A 23,739-nucleotide genomic window follows, 5' to 3' on the forward strand; every position below is an offset into this window, starting at 1 on the left:
TATCTGTAATTAATCTTTTTGTTTCTCAGAAACATGTTCATGATAAACAATGACTGCTTGCTCAATATAAAGTCTTTGTACCATACTGTCTGCATGCATAAACTGGTATATTAGAAGTGAGGACTTTCATTTTATTTTTTTTTTAATCAACGCTACTTAATACTTGTTGATTGGATGACACATTTATCAACACACAAATTTCTGTTTGATTAGATTGTTAGAGTGACAGTATACCACTTCAATGAATATATTATCTGATTGAAAGTTTCACTTTCTAATTGGATGTCTACCATTAAGCTGTCTGATTGGCTGATCAGCTTTCAATAATATAACTGAATTTGTCACTTTCTATCCTTTGATTGCATGACATATTTCATGGAAAGTTTCACTTTCTAATTGGATGTCTACCATTAAGCTGTCTGATTGGCTGATCATCTTTCAATAATATAACTGAATTTGTCACTTTCAATCCTTTAATTGGATGACAAGCTTTCAACTGTCTGATTAACTTCTGATAGTCTGATTGGATGTGACACTTTTTGATGTCTCTGTCGTCTGATTGGATGTGATACCTTCTGTCGTCTGATTGGATGTGATACCTTCTGTCGTCTGCTTGGATGTGACACTCTCTGCTGTCTGATTGGAGGTGACACTCTCTGTTGTCTGATTGGATGTGACACTCTCTGTTGTCTGCTTGGATGTGACACTCTCTGTTGTCTGATTGGCTGAAACATGATCTGTTCGACTGACAGGTATTTGGTCGGTTGGTAATGACTGACTGTTTCTTGCAGGAGAGCAGAAGGAAGTTAAGTGATTGGTATTGATGAGAAGCGTCACTGGGAAAACACCTGAAATCAGAACAACAAGGATATACATCATTCAGTTTCTGTAGCTCACAGGTGTGACACTGATATTCAACTAGTCTCTAGAGACAAATGTCAGGAATTTACTGTGCAAAGCGGTGTGAAATCTGCTTAAAAACCTGTGGGAAAATAAAAGAACATATTTCCTATCCATTTGGTCTATTAGATAATGATTCTAAAGTAATGTAAAGCATATCATACCAACAAATCAAACATAGAAAAGCAACTGCAAAAGACCAGTTCTGAAGCAGAAAAATATAGAGATCCTTTCAGGAGTTTACTTTTATTATTGTGGTCTACAATTATCATAATTCTGATCATTTTATTCAACAAATATGAAAAAGCATATGCTGTCTTTATTCAGAGAGAAAACTAAGCATTTCATATATTTATCCCAAAAATGTCAGAAAAATAAAAAAAAAAAAAAAACATGTAGATACTTGGAAAACCAGATATGATTTTGATATTTCCTTGATGGTACACCAGATATTACAACTTTATATCTCATTGATTATTCATTTTATGTTTTCACAGCATGTCAAAGAGGAAGAATGGGAATTTGAAGCATTCCTTATCAATCCCCAAGAGCTTCAAAAGAATAAAATTTGAACAGTTATTTGTATCTGGTGCACTAATAATAATTCATCAAGTCTCAGAATTCTTTTTTCTTTTTTCAAAATGAGGCACAGAAAGTGCAGGAATCTTCTACTGTACAATACTGACCTTCTTGGTTGGGAACTGCAGAGGTCATCTGGGCAGTGCTTTGGGCAAGTTGTTCTACAGGAATTGCAAAAACCAAATGACCTTCCAGTCCAGGATGTGTAAATGGCACTGCCACATTGGAAGGAGAACCTGTTGTTAAAGGTCCACCAATCACTCTAAGTCCACCACCAGGTGTAAGACTGCCAGCAGCATCAGGACCAGATTGGACAGAATTTATTCCCTGCTGTGATGGAATACTCATCCCAGGGAACACAGTGCAAGGCCCTGTTACTGTGGATGGCTGCAGTCCCGTCCCTATATGAATACTTGCAGAGCTAGATTTGATTGGTTCTGATGTCACTGCTGCATGTGAGACTTCTCCATGATGAATGGCAGCAGAGTTGAACTGAAGAGGTGTAACAGATTCTAACGTTGTGTGGTCATTTTCATCTGTACATATATCTATACTGCCCCCGTCAGTTCTGCTACTTTCAGAATTTTCTGTTGCCTGTATTTTCCTTTTCTTAGTAACACTTGGTCCAAGAGGCTGTTTCTCTGAAGACATCACAGATTTTCTTTTGGAATGGTAAACCCCTTGGGTGCTCTCATCCAATTCTATTGGTACTTCTAGTGGCAAGTGACTGTCATCTTCCAAACTTGTATCAGAATGAATCAAACCATCATGATTGATGTCTTTCCCTTTTTCTTCTATCACTTTATGAGTACCACTTTCATGGTCAGAAATATGGAGATCAACAATTTCGCTTGGGTTCTGATCTTGAATCACAGCATTTCCGGTACCAAGATCATTTTGAAAACTGTTTCCCGTTAACTCCTCATCTGAAAGATTTTGGTCATTGTTTGCTTGGTCAAGTTTCTCCACTTTCACTAGAACATCCATGTCAATGTTTCTTTTACAGACTCTTTTAGGAGCTGATTTTGAGTCCAATGCTTGTGAAGAGTCTGGCATTACAACATTTGCCTTTTTAGCAATTCTAGAACTTTGGCGTGTTGGATGCAACCTTTTCTTCAGTGGTTTTGCTTTTGCACTCATATCATTCACAGAAATACCTTTAAGCAAAGGAAAATCATAACAATCATGAGGCTACACACAGTTAATTTCAACACATTTCAAAACAGTATCTGCAGTTGCATGAAAACCAAGAGACTTCTTATATTTGATCTTAGGCCAAAAAGAATTTTTTCCAATATTACCAAACATAAAACCAAAATAGGTTGATTTGGGATTTTTCAATAGGCATATTAGGTATAATGGCCAACATCATCATTCACATAGCTGTTTGTTCATGTCCTTGGCCACTTACCTTTTTCACGAAGTTCTTTGTTAAGGCGCTTGGTAACAATCCTTTTACGAATGATTTTTTGTCTGTATTCCTTGTCTAGAAGCTGATTACGATAGAAGCATTTTCCTTTAGTACAAGGGTACCTAAAATATTAAGATTCAAAGAAAATTTGGGACTGGTAATTTAAAGCTTATCAATCATTTATAAGTTATATACCTATTGGCTAAGATTTAGGATACTCAAAGACTTGTAACAAAGATTGTTCTGGAGGGATGTGCTCTCTGGTACCAAATCATACATAAGTCTTGTGGCTGTCCTTTAGGGTAGTCTCTATCTAGTACCTAATGCAAACATATATCCTGTGTGTTGCCCTGTAGGGTACTCTCTGTCTAGTACTCAAGTCATACATATACACTGTGTGCTGTCCTCAAGAGTACTCATTGTCTAGTATTTAAGTCACATATATATCTTGTGGACTGTCCTTGAGAGTACTATCTGTTTAGTACTTAAGTCATATATATATCCTATAGGCTGTCCTTGAGGGTACTTGCTGCCGTTAAGTGTACTCAGTCTCGAATATATCATACATATATCTTATCAATAAGTGTAGTTTTAATGGTTTATAATCCATGCTTTTATTGTTCAACATGGCTTCAAATATTTGATAACCCCACTTGTTTATAAAATTGAAACTTGTGACAAGTTGATGAATGAGCAGCAGACACAAAATTTGCTAAAGGGATAAGGAGAATGCCATATTTATATAGAATAATATAAAAGGTTATTTGTAATACAGACACCATATTATTACATTGGCATTACATAGGTGAAAATCTTTCAATAATATCTTGAATATCTGCAACTCCCCCCAAAAAAATGAGTAGTTTATCTTTTTCATATTCAATCTTTTGTCTGTTGAGCAAAGACTCAAATCTCATACATAATTATGAAAAACACAGACACTGATAATTGATGATTAAATATCTGTGTACCTACATTTTTCTTTTCTTTTCTTTCTTTACAAGTGCTTTTTTTATCTTTGCAGCAAAGGCCTCCTCTCCACCTGCTAGCAAGTCCCCCATGTCAACATCTGGTTCTGGCTCTGCTGGCCTTTTTTCCTGCATTTTCTTGCGATGGATCTGTCTTGCTTTTTTACCAGTGATATGCATATGAACGTCCTGATTCTGTTTGTTTTCACTGCCTTGGATAGTGGATAACAAAGCAGGCCATGAAAACAGACTTTCAAATCGTTTCTGTAGCAAGTGATACTCTGGAGTAACTCTAACATCACTCAATAAGTCTCTAGTGGAAGTTGCCTCTGCACTCTTTGAGAAAGAATCCTTGTTTATATGTTTCGCTCCGCGCATCACAGCAGCACTGGATCTATTCTTAAAAGAATCCAGCACAGTTTTTACAAGCTTTTCGTCTTCTTCCTGTTCCTTGCTTTGTATTGAAGCTAGTGAGGATCTTATCTGCTTAGTGACATTTGCATAGTACTTTCCATTATACAATGACCCTGCACTAGCTGTGAGGAGTTGAAACTGAACAAGAAGTCCAGCAAATGCCTCTAGGTGCTTTACACCTGGGGGAAGAAGTGGAATGTTACTTGGGGTGGGTGTTCCCTTTTTCTGTACAACAACAACTCTTGGTGGCTGTACGGCAGATATAGGGCTACTGACACTGTTAGGCTTTGTGTTAACAGTTAGACTAGGAGTGTGTGACACTGTCTGTGGAATAGTCCTCGAAACTGACTTACGAATCTGTCTCTCAGAAGTCCTTAAACCAGAACTTGCTACATTTTGTGGTTTCAGTATGGCTGTGGGTTGTGATGTTGGTTTTGAAACTCTTACTTTATGACTAGAAATTGTTGTATTTCCGCTGGTGGCTGGACCTTCCGAGCTGGTCACAGAAACTGATGTCTGTATACTGTTCTGTGCTACTGTTCCTTCCTTCACTGATTTTGACCCAGATGCCCTCCTTCCACTAGAGGAATCAGGAGTTTTATTGGTTACTGACAAGGTAAGTCCCTGTAATGCTTCCACTGACATTTCACCAGCTTTTGCTATAGACTGTCCCTTAGTTACTGGCCCTGAGTGAACTATTCCAGGAGACCCAACCTTCTGAAGGGTCATTAATTTTGAATTAGATGCAAGCTGGCCTTTCATAGATGCTGGCAATGGTGGGAAAAGTTTCTTAAGCATTGTGAATTCTTCCTTTTCCAATTCAGTCATTTCTTTTTCTGGCTTTTTCTGTGCATTTTCCAAAGCCTTATGGCCATTCACTTCAAGAGCCTGGAAAAAGACCAAACCATAGTTTTGATTATCATTATATGAAAGAACTTAACAACAGGATAGGCTGACTTATCTGATATATATGTGGTGGGTTTTTTTTTGAGAATACAAATTTAGTGGTCTCAAATAAATCATCTTACAATCTTTTGCCTCTCAAATTCTTCAAAATGGATCAATGGTATTCATCCTTACATATGTTTCTTGAATTGATTACAACATGGTATAAAAATAAACACATAAGTAAGTTAACTACAGATGTACTTATCCAGGAAACAGTACAAATTACCATATACATGTGATATTGAACCATGTCACAAACAATTACAATACCCCAAATTCTATTTATAATAAAACATGTCAAATTTCAAGTGGATGCAAAGAATGCATTTTATTGTGTTTGTCCACAACTGTTGCTGTTACAGCACTCATAGGCTTATGTCACTGATATGTCTTTTGTATACTTACAGACAACATAAGTGTGGTGGATACAGAGGTTAGCTGTGTAACATTCTCTGGAGTGTACGTACTTGAAACTTTGCCATGTGGATGGACTGTTGATATAAAATGTAAACAAATCTGTGGATTCAGTTCATAACTTTCCTAGTATACAATGAGACATAATGAACAAAGTTGGTCAAACCTTTCCTTTTATAATGATTTATTATAGTAGTCTATGTAATTTGGTTGTAAAAGTCATATTTTTGCTCAAAACATTTGCTATACCATAAGAGATAGGTATATGTATAATATTATGTACAGAATGTGTTTTTATTGTAGTAATGTCTACCTAAAAATACTAAGATGTATATGTGGGGATGCACTCTGCCCAAAATAAAAAAAAAAATATTATTCCTGAAGTTCCATTTCTATTTGATAAAGAATTAATTTCAGTTAAAGCTGTAAAGGGGAGTAAACTATCGATTACATCAAAATGTCTTTACAAAGCCATTAAAATAATTACCTGACGATGGCCCTTTGGCTTGCAAATGTTAGAAAACTACTGTGTTGATTTCATTTTTTTTTTAAATATATAGATATATACTGTATATATTATAGTGTTATATGTGTATATATTGTTCATTTATTGGAGCAGCATTAATTTACTTACAGATATTGTACTTTTTGGGGCGCCCTGCACCACTACGCGTTATCATTAAGGGATACTTCTTCATCTGGATTATGTCAGCCATTTTGCGGTCAATGCGACTGTCCTTGGTGAATCGACGTACACGTTTTCGTGTTGCTGCATTTTCATGTTCTTTGAACTTGTTTGTAATGGCAAGTATGTCAGATACTTTAACATTATGTGGATCTTTGCCCTTGAAAAGGTCATCCATTTCTATCCGCTGCTTTTTGTTCTTAAAAAGAAATCCATGAAAATACAAGAATTATCTCTTAGAAAGATTTGTATTCTATAACAAATAACAAATTAACATTTACTAATTCAAGTGTACAAACTTTCTTTTGGTCATTAACTATCAAAGGTCAAATAGTTTGCTCCAGACCTGGAGAGTTGAAAGAAATATCACCAAGTACACATATCTTTTTTAAAATTTAGTAGTCAACAATAAATTTGGAGAGTCAAGTTACATGAGGAATTACCTACCAATTTAACAAAAGGTACAAATTCTTTTGCAGTTTTGGAGGGAATGAGCATCTTGTCCTTTGAGGTGACACTCTTATTCAATGACTTCTGTAAATGGTGCTCCACAAGTTTCTTAAGCTGAAGTTTACGTTGCCATACTTGTTCCATATTACGTGTGCTAAACTTGTGACTCAGGGGGGGACGTGGCACTACAATGTCACCTGTTGAAAAAAACGGTTTGGAGTTTAGAAATAAAGCATAGCCGCAGGGCAAATCCTTAATGCCTCTGAGGTAATAAATTACCTCCCTCTTTCTTTAATATGTATCTGTCAAGAGTTGCCCCATTCACCTTTATCAAGACCAGTAAGTGATGTTGTGTTCTTTGAAATGTACAATCTTTATGTAAAAAATTCTTAACTAAATGTCCTTATTTATGTGATTTTTAGCATTTATAAATAATCAGGTCAGGGAAAACCACAATTTGCATAATATTATATATAATAAACATAATAATATAATTCCTAACCTCATAATTATACAGGTCAAGGGTCAAGTCTACCTCTAGTATGCTATAAATTACCAGTTTCTTCATGAGCATTTTGTGACTAATCAAGTCAAAGGTCAAAGGTTAATAGGTTGTAACTACCTGCTTAAGATACAGATATAATATATAACACCAAAATCCTAAGATGCATCCACACATCATTTTTTCTTACAAATTTGTTATTTCATTCCCCAGCTCAGCAATAGTAAGGATACTGCCAAGGAAAGGCCCAGAAAGGGACCATTAATCTCTTTTACAAAGACAAGTGTGCCAATCCCGAAAAGGGGCAGGGTTCATATTCAACAATGCATCTACCTACTACATCTATATACAAAGTACATCTATGATCTCAACACAAAGGAATATTAATTAACAACATATCTTTTTACACCCAAAGTAGTATCAGAACAATTTTAATGTTAACAACAGTGCCTGACGTTACTGTATCAACGTAGTGTCAGAACAATTTTAATGTTAACAACAGTGCCTGACGTTACTGTATCAACGTAGTGTCAGAACAATTTTAATGTCAACAACAGTGCCTGACGTTACTGTATCAACGTTGTGTCAGAACAATTTTAATGTCAACAACAGTGCCTGACGTTACTGTATCAACATAGTGTCAGAACAATTTTAATGTCAACAACAGTGTCTGACGTTACTGTATCAACGTAGTGTCAGAACAATTTTAATGTTAACAACAGTGCCTGACGTTACTGTATCAACGTAGTGTCAGAACAATTTTAATGTTAACAACAGTGCCTGACGTTACTGTATCAACGTAGTGTCAGAACAATTTTAATGTTAACAACAGTGCCTGACGTTACTGTATCAACGTAGTGTCAGAACAATTTTAATGTTAACAACAGTGCCTGACGTTACTGTATCAACGTTGTGTCAGAACAATTTTAATGTCAACAACAGTGCCTGACGTTACTGTATCAACGTAGTGTCAGAACAATTTTAATGTCAACAACAGTGCCTGACGTTACTGTATCAGAGTAGTGTCAGAACAATTTTAATGTCAACAACAGTGCCTGACGTTACTGTATCAACGTAGTGTCAGAACAATTTTAATGTTAACAACAGTGCCTGACGTTACTGTATCAACGTAGTGTCAGAACAATTTTAATGTTAACAACAGTGCCTGACGTTACTGTATCAACGTAGTGTCAGAACAATTTTAATGTTAACAACAGTGCCTGACGTTACTGTATCAACGTAGTGTCAGAACAATTTTAATGTCAACAACAGTGCCTGACGTTACTGTATCAACGTTGTGTCAGAACAATTTTAATGTCAACAACAGTGCCTGACGTTACTGTATCAACGTAGTGTCAGAACAATTTTAATGTCAACAACAGTGCCTGACGTTACTGTATCAACGTAGTGTCAGAACAATTTTAATGTCAACAACAGTGCCTGACGTTACTGTATCAACGTAGTGTCAGAACAATTTTAATGTCAACAACAGTGCCTGACGTTACTGTATCAACGTAGTGTCAGAACAATTTTAATGTTAACAACAGTGCCTGACGTTACTGTATCAACGTAGTGTCAGAACAATTTTAATGTTAACAACAGTGCCTGACGTTACTGTATCAACGTAGTGTCAGAACAATTTTAATGTCAACAACAGTGCCTGACGTTACTGTATCAACGTAGTGTCAGAACAATTTTAATGTCAACAACAGTGCCTGACGTTACTGTATCAACGTAGTGTCAGAACAATTTTAATGTTAACAACAGTGCCTGACGTTACTGTATCAACGTAGTGTCAGAACAATTTTAATGTTAACAACAGTGCCTGACGTTACTGTATCAACGTAGTGTCAGAACAATTTTAATGTTAACAACAGTGCCTGACGTTACTGTATCAGAGTAGTGTCAGAACAATTTTAATGTTAACAACAGTGCCTGACCTTACTATATCACTTCCTCATCCTGTAGTGTTAAACACCTAATTTCCTTTTTTTCTACAATGATTTAGTCTCTATAAACCATGACAATTTTCTGTTTTATACTCGCTTTCATTTCTTCTTTTATTGCTTTTTATTTATCTTCTTCCATTAAATCCTTAATTTATCATCTTGTCAGTTCTTTGGTCATACGTTTTTCTTTTCATTAAATCATTCATATATCAATTAGTTGGGTTATTTATTTATTTTCTTTCTTTTTTTTTTGTATTCATTCACTTGGCTGCTGTCTTTTATTTAATAAAATGATATTTGGTCCATAGTGTTGTATAGGTCAGTCATGGTAGTATCTTATCTTATCTTGACACTTTTACGTGAAATGATAATTAAATACGGATTGAAAACAACTTTTCACACATTTAAAAACAAGACAATAAACCACACTATTGTAAAGAAGCTAATACCGTAACCAACTAACAACACAATATCACAAGACGAAATCATCGAAGTACACACAAGAAACAAAATCACTGAAAACTGCACATCATCATTGCCATCCCTCCATCAGCTTAGCATAATATTTCACATTACAGTAAGGATTTTGGTAAGAATTCTGGACTCAGTTGTTCAAAGTTTTTTTTTTTAATTATTTTTAATCATTCATTAGTAAAAATTTTCAAATATGAATTAAAACCATCTGTGAACATTTTTTATTATTTCACAGCTAAAGAATCATGAAGACATGTAAGATATGATATTTTGAAGAGGAAATTCTACTTTGTTTTTCAGTGGCATCAATTTACTTTCTCCACTTTCCACTGGTTGACTAAGATTTTATCAATTGAGACTAAATGATTATAATTTAATTCACTTCTGAGTTCTGATAAGATTCATCTTACCAGCCTGTTTATCACGTATCTGTTTGAGATAATCATCTCGCTGCACCCCTGATGCAAACGTCCATGAATGTGGTATAGCAATGGCAGCTGGCTCCTGTAAGGAAGAGACGAGTTGATGTTACATTCTAAAATACAGCAAAATGTGTGTTCATGGTGTTGATATTTTAATCTTGTGGACTAACCACACTTACTGATCAATAATTGGCTGGTATGTAGTAAACAGTAATACCTGGACTAACCACACTTACTGATCAATACTTGGCTGGTAAGTAGCAAACAGTAATACCTGGACTAACCACACTTACTGATCAATAACTGGCTGGTAAGTAGCAAACAGTAATACCTGGACTAACCACACTTACTGATCAATACTTGGCTGGTAAGTAGTAGACAGTAATACCTGTACTAACCACACTTACTGATCAATAACTGGCTGGTAAGTAGCAAACAGTAATACCTGGACTAACCACACTTACTGATCAATACTTGGCTGGTAAGTAGTAGACAGTAATACCTGTACTAACCACACTTACTGATCAATACTTGGCTGGTAAGTAGTAGACAGTAATACCTGGACTAACCACACTTACTGATCAATACTTGGCTGGTAAGTAGTAGACAGTAATACCTGGACTAACCACACTTACTGATCAATACTTGGCTGGTAAGTAGGTAAGAGTATTACCTGAGTATTTGCTCCATCTGTACCTTTGTTGAACATGGTGCCCAGATAGGCCTTTGTTTCATCCTACAGAAAGAAAGAGCATTAAAGGTCATGAAAAAAGCAAATCTTTAAAGCATATCCAGTATTTATTTGTTAAAAGGTTTGTCAATCCTTTTGATTTTAAAATGCAGTGACAAATTATTTCCTTAACAATGAGGAAACATCAACCACAATAGCTGATTTATCATTAAATATAAATCAATATTATGTAACAATAGTTTAAGTCAACATTCACATGTAATTGAAAATAGTCTTATAGTTATCAAGAGATTACATTTTGTGAACTGAGCCAATCAGACTGAATCTTCCACGATTTGAGCCGCTTGTAACGGTTTAAGACCATATTGTCAGTCCGCCCTTCCATCTCTGAAGCAATTTTTGTCCAACATATACCAGAACTTTCTGAAAAAAGAAATCCATTAACATTTAAGCACAGATTATTTATTCTGATTATAAATACCTGCAATTTTTAATCCACCAGGATTCCAGCATACACAAGTTCCAGCATACACAAAAATTCAAATATAAAATGTATATGATACTCTTCACATGTGAATTTTGCAAATTTCCTGCATGTGAACATTCAACTTAATCTTTAAAAGATCATTCTAATCTCTATCTAATATAATGTCACATCTTTCATCATTTGACCAACAACTCCAATCTCCTCTTCAATTTTTGCAACATCTTATTCCACTTGACAACCAATACCAAACTTTTAATTCAAATAATGTATTTTTACTTAAAATCTTCATCAATGTGTAAGATTCCCACAAAGCATTATGAATTTGACAACTTTTCATTTCGCAGGGCTAATGTTTTGTATTTGTCCCGGTTTGGGGTAGTTTACCAGGATTAAATTTCGCACACATGTTTACACTGCTATCCATGTAATCTGGTATATATCAATATCTGAGATTTTCATACAAGGTGTATATCATACAATACCTGTGATTTTCATACAAGGTATATATCATACCATATCTGAGATTTTCATACAAGGTATATATCACACAATATCTGAGATTTTCATACAAGGTATATATCATACAATATCTGAGATTTTCATACAAGGTATATATCATATAATATCTGAGATTTTCATACAAGGTATATATCATACAATATCTGAGATTTTCATACAAGGTATAGATCATATAATATCTGAGATTTTCATACAAGAGGCCTAGCGACCTTGAAGCTCACCAGAGACCAGCAATATTGAATATAAAGGTTAAAGGATAGCCAGTGTCAATACATGCATACCATCAAAACTGTCATCCTATTCTGATAATTCTTATATAGCTATTTCCTGTGGGGAAATAACCAACCTTAAGCTGAAAAATGCAATTTGACCTCTTTTGGACCTGCCCATCAGCCCCTAGGGGTCAGTCAGGATCAAAATGAGCCAACCATCAAGCCGTCATCCTTCATATTTCTAACCAAGTTTGAAATATTTCCAATGAAAATTAAACAAATTATGCTCAAAAATCTAGTTTTCCTATATTAACTAAAGTAAACTTTACCCCCTCCCCACAGGGAAATTGTTAATTTTGGTAATTTTGGTAAATCACCTTAAGATGCTTCCATTCATGAATATTATTTGATTCTACCATATATGGGTCTTTAAAAGAAGATTTTTGGAATCTGAGTAAATTTGACCCCTTTTGGGCCCACCCCTCAGGCCCCTGGGGACTGGGAACTGTATACTTCACAATTTTGGTTCATCTAAGACCACAGAAGGTTTCTGAAAATTTCATTGAAATCAGATCAGGGGTTTTTGAGAAGTCAAAAATGTTCAATTATTAACAGACACACGATGCCTGATGAAGGTGATTAGAATAGGTCACCATGTGACTTTGTCTCATTTGTTTTATATAACAAGGTACATATCATACATAATCTTAGGTTTTCAAACAATGTTAAATGTTTGCTGTGTATTTAATTTCGCGGTATTGGTAATGACCGCAAATACAGCAAAATAAAAACCCTCACAAGTATTAACATCCATACAGTATATACATGTAAACAATATCCAATCCTAACTTAATGCGATTATGGTGAAAGACATCTCTATAATTACTGACATGTTAACTTCATCATGATCTCCGTAATTTACCTTTGTCAGTATATTTGCTGGCCAATTGTAGCAATACTTTATCCTCCTCATAGGTCCAGGTCGTAGGTGGTTTCAGGTCGGGGTTGAGACAGTTGGTGTACCGGTCCCGACACTGGTATGCAGATCGCCCAGGAACCATTTCCTGGATCAGCTTCCAGTTGGCTGTCCCTTGGAGGTGAACTGCACTGAGTAACAACTAATAAGAGAAGCACATCTATTTAAGTCAACATAAAGAGAATTTAACTTAATAGTGATCCTCACAGTTATAAATTACACTAAGTTATGAATTATTTGCATCATCAAATGAATCAGATGCAAGTTCTTTAATTTTGTTCCAATATAATGATGACTGGATTTCACTCACAAAGTCCTCCTCTGCTGACCAACGACCTCTCTTGGTTGTTGGATCTATCTGTATCCAACGCCGCTGACACTGTTTCCAATTCCTTCCCTCAATGAAGTAGCACACTACAACAGTCAACCTCTGATGATAATATCATCATATCTCAAATGTTTTGAAAATTTAAATTCTGGTTCTGGTGGACAAGATGACAAGAGATCCAAGAGGGATCTTGGCTAACACACTTGTATGATATTAGTTTGTTCTTTAAAAGTTTAATATTTTCCCTTCTTTTCTCTTCTTTCCTAATATTATTCTTGTTTATACAAAATCTTCTATTAAGAAATATCAATTAGATTGTTAACTGCCAAATCCAAGATGGTCACCTGTCAGTCATTTTTGTTTTTCTTGTCAGTTTTAGTAAGGTCAATGCATAACGCGGGACTAAGTGAATCCTCCAAATAGTAGAGATTGATCTATCCAGCCCTAATCAAGAACCAGCAATTACAAAAGGTCACAGTGAAGATCAAATATGGTCTGAATAGTCATTTTTCTATCAGTTCCAAAATTAACTTCTCAACAAAGAACAATTACAAATTAGCGTTATCAACATACAAGATTTTAGATATTAGATGTAAAATATTCTATTTTTCTGGTCAGTCTCAACATAACATGGGCTATAATACCAACCAAGAGTAATGTACATAGAAAATTTGAAAAAAGGAATAGAACCATTACTTATACAAAGTAGAACCATTACTAATACAAAGTAGAACCATTACTTATACAAAGTAGAACCATTACTTATACCAAATGTCTCCGTTCATTCCCTTTCTTTGAGGGAAAGGTATATAATATTCAGCCTCAACAGTAAATTGACAGCAGCAAACTAAAACATTGATAAACTGATGACTTAAAACATTGGTATCCCAATGTCAGCTATAGAGGATAAGTTCTGAGACATCAAAAATCTGACATGTTCTTTTGACAAGGAAGCACACATTATTGAGTTTAGCACCCCAGTATACACAATATACCAGTGTTTCAACAGAAATTAATTTTTCACAAAATTATTGTGCAGATTACTAGTAATGGTAACCGCCGTTTACAATAAAGCAACATGGCTCAATCAATATATATGCATCACATTCTCCACTAACTACTTACACAATCATGTCTTTAAAACTTTTAAAGTTAAATTACATTCTGTGAACTATCTTTCATTACCACCATTCAAACTTACCCTGATTCCATGATATTCTATTGCCAACTCTACAATTCTCCACAACCTCCCTCAGTAAATTATCTTCTTCCTCAGTCCATTCTCTGTAACAAATCACCAGTATTACAGTTATGTCAGAGCAACCTATCACGCACGCTGTATAAATTACAGCTTGTCATTGACCGATCGATTATTGTTTCATGTTAACATTTGCTTAGAATTTTAAAATTTCAAAATGAGCTTTTTCACTACATTTGCTCATCAGCTAGTCTCAACTTTCAACAAACATTACATTTTGTCACCTTCTTTGATATGTTGTTGGAGACTTACCGTGAGCTGAAGTTTATATTCAGGTTCTGTTGGTAATATTGCAAGCATTGGTAAGCAGATCGATTCGTCTGAAAGCAAAATCACAGTCTATTTAACACCAACAGAAAGTCTTAATCTAGTATCTTAGGTACTGAATTTCTTCAGTGATATCTTCAAAATTAGAAATAAAGACAAAAACAAAATCTATTTCACAATATCAATGAAAAAATACATCCTATTAACTTAAACTCTTGGTAAAACTGTAAAAAAAAAAAAACAAAAACTATTGTAAACAGAAATGTTTACAGTAAACAAAAGTTCAGTTTCTGCAATAAAACATTATACTGTTCATTTCCATTACATGCGATCTACACTTAAATTCATAACAATTACAGTCAATGTAAGACACCTCACCCCAAGCTCTTTTGCTATTATATCCCAGTTGCTCATTTCATGTTTAATGGCCAGTTCCTGGAGAAGGTCTCTTTCTTCTGGGACCCACTTATCCTTGTTGATTTCTGGCTGTAATACATTCACCCAGAACTTCTTGCAGTCTTCAGGACCATGCTTCCCGAAAAACTGAAAAATATATCAGACGTGCAGGGTGATAGCACTGATCTGTTTACACCATGACAATCATTACTGCATTATTAACCATTCACCAAATGACCTTTCAGAAGATCCCTCCAGTTATTTCTAATAAATGGTGATAACAATTTGCAAGAGTAATGATGAAAGAAGGCAGACAGTCGGCAATCTTCTTGAGATGAGTTATAAAATAAAAAGTACACAGATGAAAAATTCCAATCAAACTTCAATCTATCCCAAAACTGAATATGGTAAAAACTAAAAGACTAAGAGGAATCAATGTATGAAATCTGAGCTCATGTCACCCATCTTGTTTTCTTATCAGTCTCAAAATTAAAAATGGACAATAAAAGGTCATGAGAAAGTTAACAATCTAATTTGAGAAAGGTGCCTTAATGTATCTCTGAAAAAGTGTGATACATGAGAAAGTTAACAATCTAATTTAAGAAAGGTGCCTTAATGTATCTCTGAAAAAGTGTGATACATGAGAAAGTTAACAATCTAATTTGAGAAAGGTGCCTTAATGTATCTCTGAAAAAGTGTGATACATGAGAAAGTTAACAATCTAATTTGAGAAAGGTGCCTTAATGTATCTCTGAAAAAGTGTGATACTAATCTCTTACTATAAAAAATCTTAGATTGCAGTCCATTTCCTTTTCTGATCAGTCTAAAAAACTGACATGTTAGATGTATCACAGAAGACCATGAGAAAGCTACATATCAGGTTTAAAAAGGATTAATGCAGTGATACTGGAAAATAATGATGATAATCAATGTAAAAAGCAATGAAATAAAAACTACACAACAATATATCCAGCATGCTAAAATTTTACTTACATCAATATTTGAAATTTTCATCCAATCAATATCCTCTATTTTTAGTTTGCTAACCAGTGTTTCCAGGTTGTAGGATCTATAATATAAAACAACTATGCTTAATTTTATGACAGAAAATTGTTTTAAGGAGAAACAATTAGCTGTACCTGTGCTGTCTCACTTATAAGCAACGGAAAGCTACAAAATGAACCAAATTAAAAAAAAACAACCCATCAAATATTTTCTCAGATATATAGCAATTACAGACTAAAACTATCTTATTGAAAGTAAAGATGGCTACCTTTCGGCCATTTTGTTTTCCCGATCAGTCTTCGAAACTAACCATACAGGACTAGGAGGGGTAAACTTATATATCTGATAGAGAAAGAAAGTCCTTTCTGTGCTATTTGTAAAACAGCACATTTGCACAGTAAAAATCTAAGATGTCCATCCATCAGTCATTCAACTCGCATAGTAAGTGCTAAAAGGAAACTAAGATTTGAAAATTAGGAAAGATCCCTTCAATATTGTCTGAGAAAAGGAAATAACATACAAACAAGGAGCTGCAAAGCTTTGCTTATCTCTTGCATCCAGCTGTTGATGTAAAACCCAAATACCTGGTATGATATATATACCGGTATAACAATTTGTAACACCACTCAATTATGTACCTCTACTATCAATTGAAGATCTAATACGGTGAAAGTGCAAGTTCATAATGTAACATCTTCTTTCGTCAATTATCAACAAAATTTCCTCACATCTCCTCAACTTCAACATTTTATAAAACAACCTTATAGTAAGAGTTTATATCTTGATGTTATCCTGTGTGTTTGACTGTTGATATTTGAATAGAGCATATTATTATCCGTGAAAATAAAAAAAAATTAATGGTAACAGAAAAAAGACCAATAATAAAATGTCCTTAATAAAAAAGGCACAACTACAGCACTAACCTAATATACCCAGAAAGTTTTGTGGAGTTGAGTGGAATGACTTTGAAGTTGTAGCCCAGAAAGGAAAGTTAATGCTAATTTTGTGTTTTTTACTGTTTAAATGATATCAGAAAAAAACATTTTAAAAAAATGAAATTGCGTTAATAGCAAAAACCAATTTATTCTTGCATCAAGTTGTTGACATGTTTTAGATCCAAGTGACCTCACTCTCGACCTACAGTTTTCAGTTGTGTGTAATAGGTGTGAATTTTGTCAATCTTTAGTGTCTTGATTTCTAAGCTGCCCGCATCAAATATTTCCCTGTTGCAGATATATGCTCATTAATTACCAACAAAGTAGCCAGCTAATTTAAAGTGTTGTAATGAAGCTTTAAAAGTCATATCTATAGACTTCTTGTTGGAAGACTGAACTCCTAAAAACAAAAGTATATCACAGGTTAACAATCACCAAAACCCTAAAGGATGAACTATGGACAGTCAGGCATAGCACACCATGACAGTGCAATTTAAACAGCCCATCATCTGATACCATTGGGCTAAACAAGCTTAAAAGTGTCAAATTTTGCCTACTCCAATATACACTGTTTGCTGAACTTAGAAATTTCAAAAAAGCTCAGTAAAGAACAATTATATGAGAGGCCATTTTTTACCTGATGTCTTCGATCTGCAAATCAATGTCCTTAAGGTTTGCTTCAATCTCCTTCTTAACCTTTGATTTTTTATTTTTATCTGCTAACAAGTGCTTTTCTGCTTCTACTTCTTTCCTGAATAAAAAAGATGAAATCACATTAACAACAAACACATCTCTGAATACAATCTGTTATACTGACTACAAAATTAGTGGAGATTTCTGATATTTTGTAAATCTGAATTTGAATAATTAGAACAAAAATCAAATCATCATGCAGCAGCTTATCTTATTACACTTTTACATTATACATGTGTACCAGGTCAAATTATCATAACACATAAACATGTATAATTATTTATCTGTATGTCTTTTTCTAGTATTGCTAAGTTAAGAACAAGTCTAACCTTATTTCAATTTGAAACTGTTGGATTGATTTTAGAATATTTTGATCAAATCACAATTTGGATGATATGAAGACAATAGTTTATACTAAATTATCCTAAGTCTTTTTTGACAGGAGTCACTTGATATCAAGACAGTGCTCTATATAAAGTAAACATCCAGACGTAGCTTGACATCAAATTCAGATAAACCAAATGTTTATGTGTGTAAAGGCTTTCTTTGTTTGCTGATTATTTGCAGGGTTAATCACCCTGAACACAGCCAAGTCATATTGATGCTTGGTCTTAATTACATAGCTGGTGTCTACTTCATTGAACAACATACTGGAGGCCCATCACATGCCATCCAGAGCAATAAGGGTAAAGTGTCTTACCTAAGGACACAACCATGACAGCATTGACCAGTCTGTTTCTCAGCTTCCTGAGAAAAACAAACAGCCATGGGCAGGGTGCATCAAATAATGCATTTCTGATCTTCATCTGGGGCTATCTATGCCAACAATCTCCAGACTGAGCTATCCCGGTCTTGTGAGTAAAGTAATTCAATATATAAAAGTAAATACAAATACAACCTAGTAAATATCTCACTTATTCATTAATGGTCTGATGAGTTTCTCTTGTGCTTCTCTCTTAACTGCCTCTTTCAGAAGATCTCTCTGTCCCCGGTACCCTGTAATATTACAACAGTACAAGTATTACTGGGTTTGTGTTGAAGCCATTAAAAGACTGACATTTGCCATTGAATTCCAAATTTCAGTTTTATATATAACAAGTATAACAGAATATCAATATATTTCATACAAATTATCAGTTAACTCTGGCCAGAATTATATGTAATACTGTTTTCAGTAGGACATTAATAAACTCTTTTTGGATCTTCTTTTATGATTATTTGAAAGTTTCTACAATGGCATAAAGTTATTTATCAAGTAAACAAGTTATTTTGCATTGACAATTCAATATAATTCTGCTCTAGTATGATATGTTTGTTGAGCTGTTATTATTGAGATGTTTAAGATACAATGAAAGTGAAAAAGTGAAAAAGAGAATTAAGAGGTTCCAAGGAAAACTACTCACATAGTACAGGGTATAAATGGTCCTGTCTAATTTCCCCGAGTGTCTTTTTCAACTCTACATCCTCATTCTGTGGTGCATGCTGGTAAGATATCAAATATAATGTCATTCATAATATGAATCAAAATCTGTGACTAACTTTTAGGAAATGCTGTATTTTTCATTTTGCATAGTATCAACCATACGTTAAAGGTTTGTATTCTCTTTCATAAAAAGAAAATTGATTTAAAGTTATCTATTCCTAATAAATGTTTCACCTGTTTGTATCATCTTTGTCAATTTCATAGTAATAATAATTAAAATTACCCTTCCGTTAACATCTCTGAAGAATGGCACTCTAAACCAGGTGAGAGGTTTGATTACGGAATTCGAATCTGATGAGGATATGTTCTTTCTACCGGATTTCACACTTAGCTCCTCTTCCAGTGTAGTCTGAGAAAAACAGTAATAAAACATAGATATAGGTCCATTGTGCAAAAGCTTCAAATTTTGTTTCAAATTAGGATAGCATCATGAAGTAGGAGCTCATTTCTATCCATTTTTTTTATATTTTATTTTCATATTGTAAATAAGACTTTACAAGGTATCTTATGGAATTATAACCATTTCAAATTTAGCTAAATATGTTAAAAAAAAATAACCAACATCTATTACATTTAAAACATTCATGTAGTGTAAACAAAGATTACAAAGTTCACTGGATTCGACACACCAAACTCTAGAAAACGTGCATGTTATCAAGATCAAAGAGTTTAAAAAAATAACTTAACAGGTGTTTCAGCAGAAATGCCAGCAAGTGCTACATCACTGATCTATTATAGACCAACCTTCAAACTTTTAGTAAGACACTATCTCTTGACCCAGTGGATATTTTGCCGGACAAACGTGGCAAAGCTTAAAGAGTACATGTGTTTTTGCTAGAAAACGTAGGGTAGATCAGCATGGAATTTTTTCTTATTTTTTGAATAGGTTTTTACTAGAGAAATGTAGAGAGGGATTGTTGATTTGAATAGTTCTTTGCAAATTGTCGACAAAAAAAAAAGATTTAAAAAGGGTTGGTCAGGTTAGCAATCTTGGTAATAGACGGTAGTGTGCATCAGGCATGTCCCTTTCTTCCACATCATTTTCCTGAACTTGTAATGTTTCCAAATAATTCAATCCAGGGTAAAACGACCACAACAGCTACCAAGTTTGAGTTTTTCAATTTATTACACTCATCATTATGTTTCATCCTGTTTAAACTTCATCATGTGGTTGTTTTACCCTAGATTGATTATTCCTAAGTATGACACAACCGCCCAACACACCTTCAGTATCCAGCCAAAGAGTAAAAGATACCTGGATCTGCCCGGAGATAAACCACAGTGTTGGCTTTATCCCTTATACCTGTACCTCTCAATAATTTAATTTTACAGCTCCCTGGTCAAATTATATACATGCAGGCTAAAATGTAGTTTACTTAAATGACTATTTAGTTTGTTGTCTAGATAATGTGTACTACAAGATGGATATCATTCCTAGCTACCTAGGAAAAGTCATATAGCCCTTTTCTTTTCTCTATAGTAGACTTAAATGTTAATCTATAATAGTGTTTTATTTAATTAAAATTGAATTTCAAACATTTCTTTGCTTTTTTTATAAATGTTTAATAAAATAATGAAAATTCAAATGTTTCACATACATCACTGGCATAGACTGATTCAATACATAACAGGGAGTTGGTTTTAAATCTTAATTGACTGAAAATTACGTTTTTGTGAAATTAAAGAAGTATAGCAAATAATGAACCTTGAACACCTCAACCCCCTTCCTATGTTTTTGGAAATCAGTTTACTGTATCACTTGATCAATTATACTTGTATCTGTTGAATTAAGGATAAATACATCACTACATGTATCATAGGTACCTTTTATAACTTATGATATTACTGTATTTAGAGATATTGTAGAAACGTTATAAAAGATATGATAATATTAGCTATTTCAAACATAGCTGTAAATCCAATTTGTTCTTACAAAACACATCTAAAATGATAAACAAGGGAAGACCCTTGCATTGTAAATAAACAGAAACATGTCAGCATAAAATGTTTTATTTCGATTATGCATTTTCTTGGAAAAAGAATAGAATAAATACCTAATATTGCAGCATTTAAAATTACTATAAAAGATTTCAGTTTTGTTTAATTTCAATTCCACTGCACAGTACCTGTTTATTCCTGTTTTCCTGCAGTGATATTTCTATTTTCCGGAGAAGGTCAAGGAGAATTTCTTGGTAGGCTCTATTCAAGGCAAGACAAGTCTCTGGATTGATGACAATTTCACCATCCTCCCCTACCATCTGTAGCTGTGCTAGGTCTGCTGCGCCCAGCTGTATGTCAGCTGTCTCCTCATCTTCTTCCTGGGATAACAAACTTTAAACTTAGTCTGAAACAAGTTCTAATGTGTTTTTCAGAAATAGAAAGTTGGTAATGACTAACAGATCCAAAAGCTACTAGAAAGTATGTCAACTTTTTATTTTTGTTCAGACATTTACATGTAACAGTTGATAGGAAAGTCAGTTAATTTCTATCAACAAGACATCCCAGTGGGATCCTGGTTCCACCATCATAAGATCTTCATTCATTCTCTAAAAGTCATATCTGTTCCATTTTTTTTCTCTTATTTGCTCTTAATTAAAGGAAATTTAAAAAATCCTCATGAAAAATAGCAACAAAAAATCTTTGTCTTTCAAATCAAAGACAGTTGTCTCTAAGAGATTTTGTTTGTCTGATGATCAAACCCAAAATCAAAAGGCAAAAGTAAGGACCAAAGAAACTGCAAAGTAGAATATAAACATTAAGAAATAGGGATAACATACTTTCATTGTCAAAATTAAAGAATGCCATCTGTAAGCCATTTTGCTTTTCAGACCTGTCTCTACTTCAAAATGGCACAACTAGTGACCATGAAGAACATACAGATGAAGTTGGGGAAGGTCCTTCCAATCCTTCTCAAGAAATAGCGATTACATACTTTTATTGTCAAAATTCAAAATGGCCACCTGTCAACCATTTTGCTTTTCTGGTCAGTCTCAAAATCAAAATTTGAAAAAGGTCCATCATCAAGTACTTCTCAAGAAATAGCAGTAACAAACTTTCAAAGTCGAAATCCAAGATGACTTTCTGTTACCCATTTTGTTTTCTTCTCGAGAAAGAGTGATAACAAGAGGTGTTTAGGGAAAAAAGGGCCAAATCCATTGTACAATTTGAATAACCTACCATCATTAAATATAACGGATTTTATTAGATGAATCAACATCATTACTTCAGTCATTTCACATATAAAAAATAGACATATACAGTAAATAAGATACATGTAAATACCTCAGCTTGCTCATATGTGATGATACCACTTGGACCAGGTTTGGAACCATCTGCAAAATCAAAAACAATTCTACATGTCTATAACCTATATTTTATTCTTTATGTGAAAATTAATAGTAAATAGTAAATTGTTATTATTTGTTCTATTTTTCACTCTTTCACTCTGTAATATATTTTTTTTTTTTTTTTTTTTTGCTATTTATTACCATTTTTCATGTGCAATAACTTGACAAATGTATTTGCAGTTCTTGATTTTTCTTGGTTTTAAGTGCTGGGGAATGAGTTTAAAAACCTATTAAGATCAAGATGCAAATGTAAACCTGTTAACCGAATATCAAAAATAACAATTTTCTCTTACTTTAAATCAGATATATTTGACACTTCATTTATTCGTCTGGTATATACTTGAAATGGGATCTCTATTAGCCTTTGTGACCATACATCATGATAAGGGAATAGTCTTACAAAAATGATATCCAATCGGTGCAATCCAATTAGGATTTTTTAAAGACAATTTTTCAAAAATTATATTGAATTTCAAACTATGGATTGTGGCTAGATAGGTTGAAAGTCATTTTGTTGAAAGTATCAACGCCTTAACATTTTGGAAAACAACACAGTGCGAAGGGAATTTCCATAACTGTTTTCTTATAACTCTCATCAAGGTCCATGATAATTTGCATAAAACAAAGGGAGCTAATATTCCACCACAATAAATAATCGCTTTAGTTTCTTGTAAATAATATATGTTTTATTTTTTTAAATCTTAATTCGTAACGTATTCAAATGACTAGTACTTTAGGAATGCAAGGACTGTTCAGAAAGATTTACCGTCATAATCGGGAATATAATCTTGGTCAATGTGAAGAACGTTCTCATCGTCGGTGTCTTCGTATTCGTCCTCTTCTTGCAAGGCAAGTTGCAAACGTTCAATGTCATCCTGAATTTGCTCTCTTTCATCCTGCTCACTGGCTTGTGATGACATATTTTAAGTTTTTCGTTTTGTTTAATTAAACTTGAATGGTAAAGCTTCAATGCTAATAGGCTTTCAACTGAGTTCCATCATAATCGTACTTTTCGCCATTTTTCCA

At 33.9% G+C, this 23,739-nt stretch overlaps 1 protein-coding gene across 1 annotated transcript; it reads right to left on the minus strand.

The window, feature by feature from the left end:
• On the minus strand, positions 1 to 23,691 carry LOC132549785 (uncharacterized). Its single transcript, XM_060213749.1, has 23 exons — positions 23,480 to 23,691; positions 22,649 to 22,698; positions 21,493 to 21,684; positions 19,590 to 19,715; positions 19,287 to 19,365; positions 18,798 to 18,879; positions 17,828 to 17,941; positions 16,244 to 16,319; positions 15,233 to 15,397; positions 14,840 to 14,907; positions 14,531 to 14,613; positions 13,312 to 13,415; positions 12,948 to 13,143; positions 11,103 to 11,230; positions 10,790 to 10,852; positions 10,105 to 10,198; positions 6,767 to 6,966; positions 6,269 to 6,518; positions 5,626 to 5,711; positions 3,866 to 5,160; positions 2,891 to 3,012; positions 1,587 to 2,636; positions 1 to 848 (listed from the first exon to the last, which is right to left on the minus strand). Exons 1-23 carry the CDS (start codon positions 23,631 to 23,633, stop codon positions 505 to 507), a joined length of 5,121 nt encoding a protein of 1,706 aa, XP_060069732.1. The 5' UTR covers positions 23,634 to 23,691; the 3' UTR covers positions 1 to 504.
• Positions 23,692 to 23,739: the final 48 nt, after the last annotated feature.

This window comes from Ylistrum balloti, unplaced genomic scaffold, assembly GCF_031769215.1.
Source record: "Ylistrum balloti isolate Yb309-2 unplaced genomic scaffold, AGI_CSIRO_Ybal_v1 Utg370078, whole genome shotgun sequence".
NCBI lineage: Eukaryota > Metazoa > Mollusca > Bivalvia > Pectinida > Pectinidae > Ylistrum > Ylistrum balloti.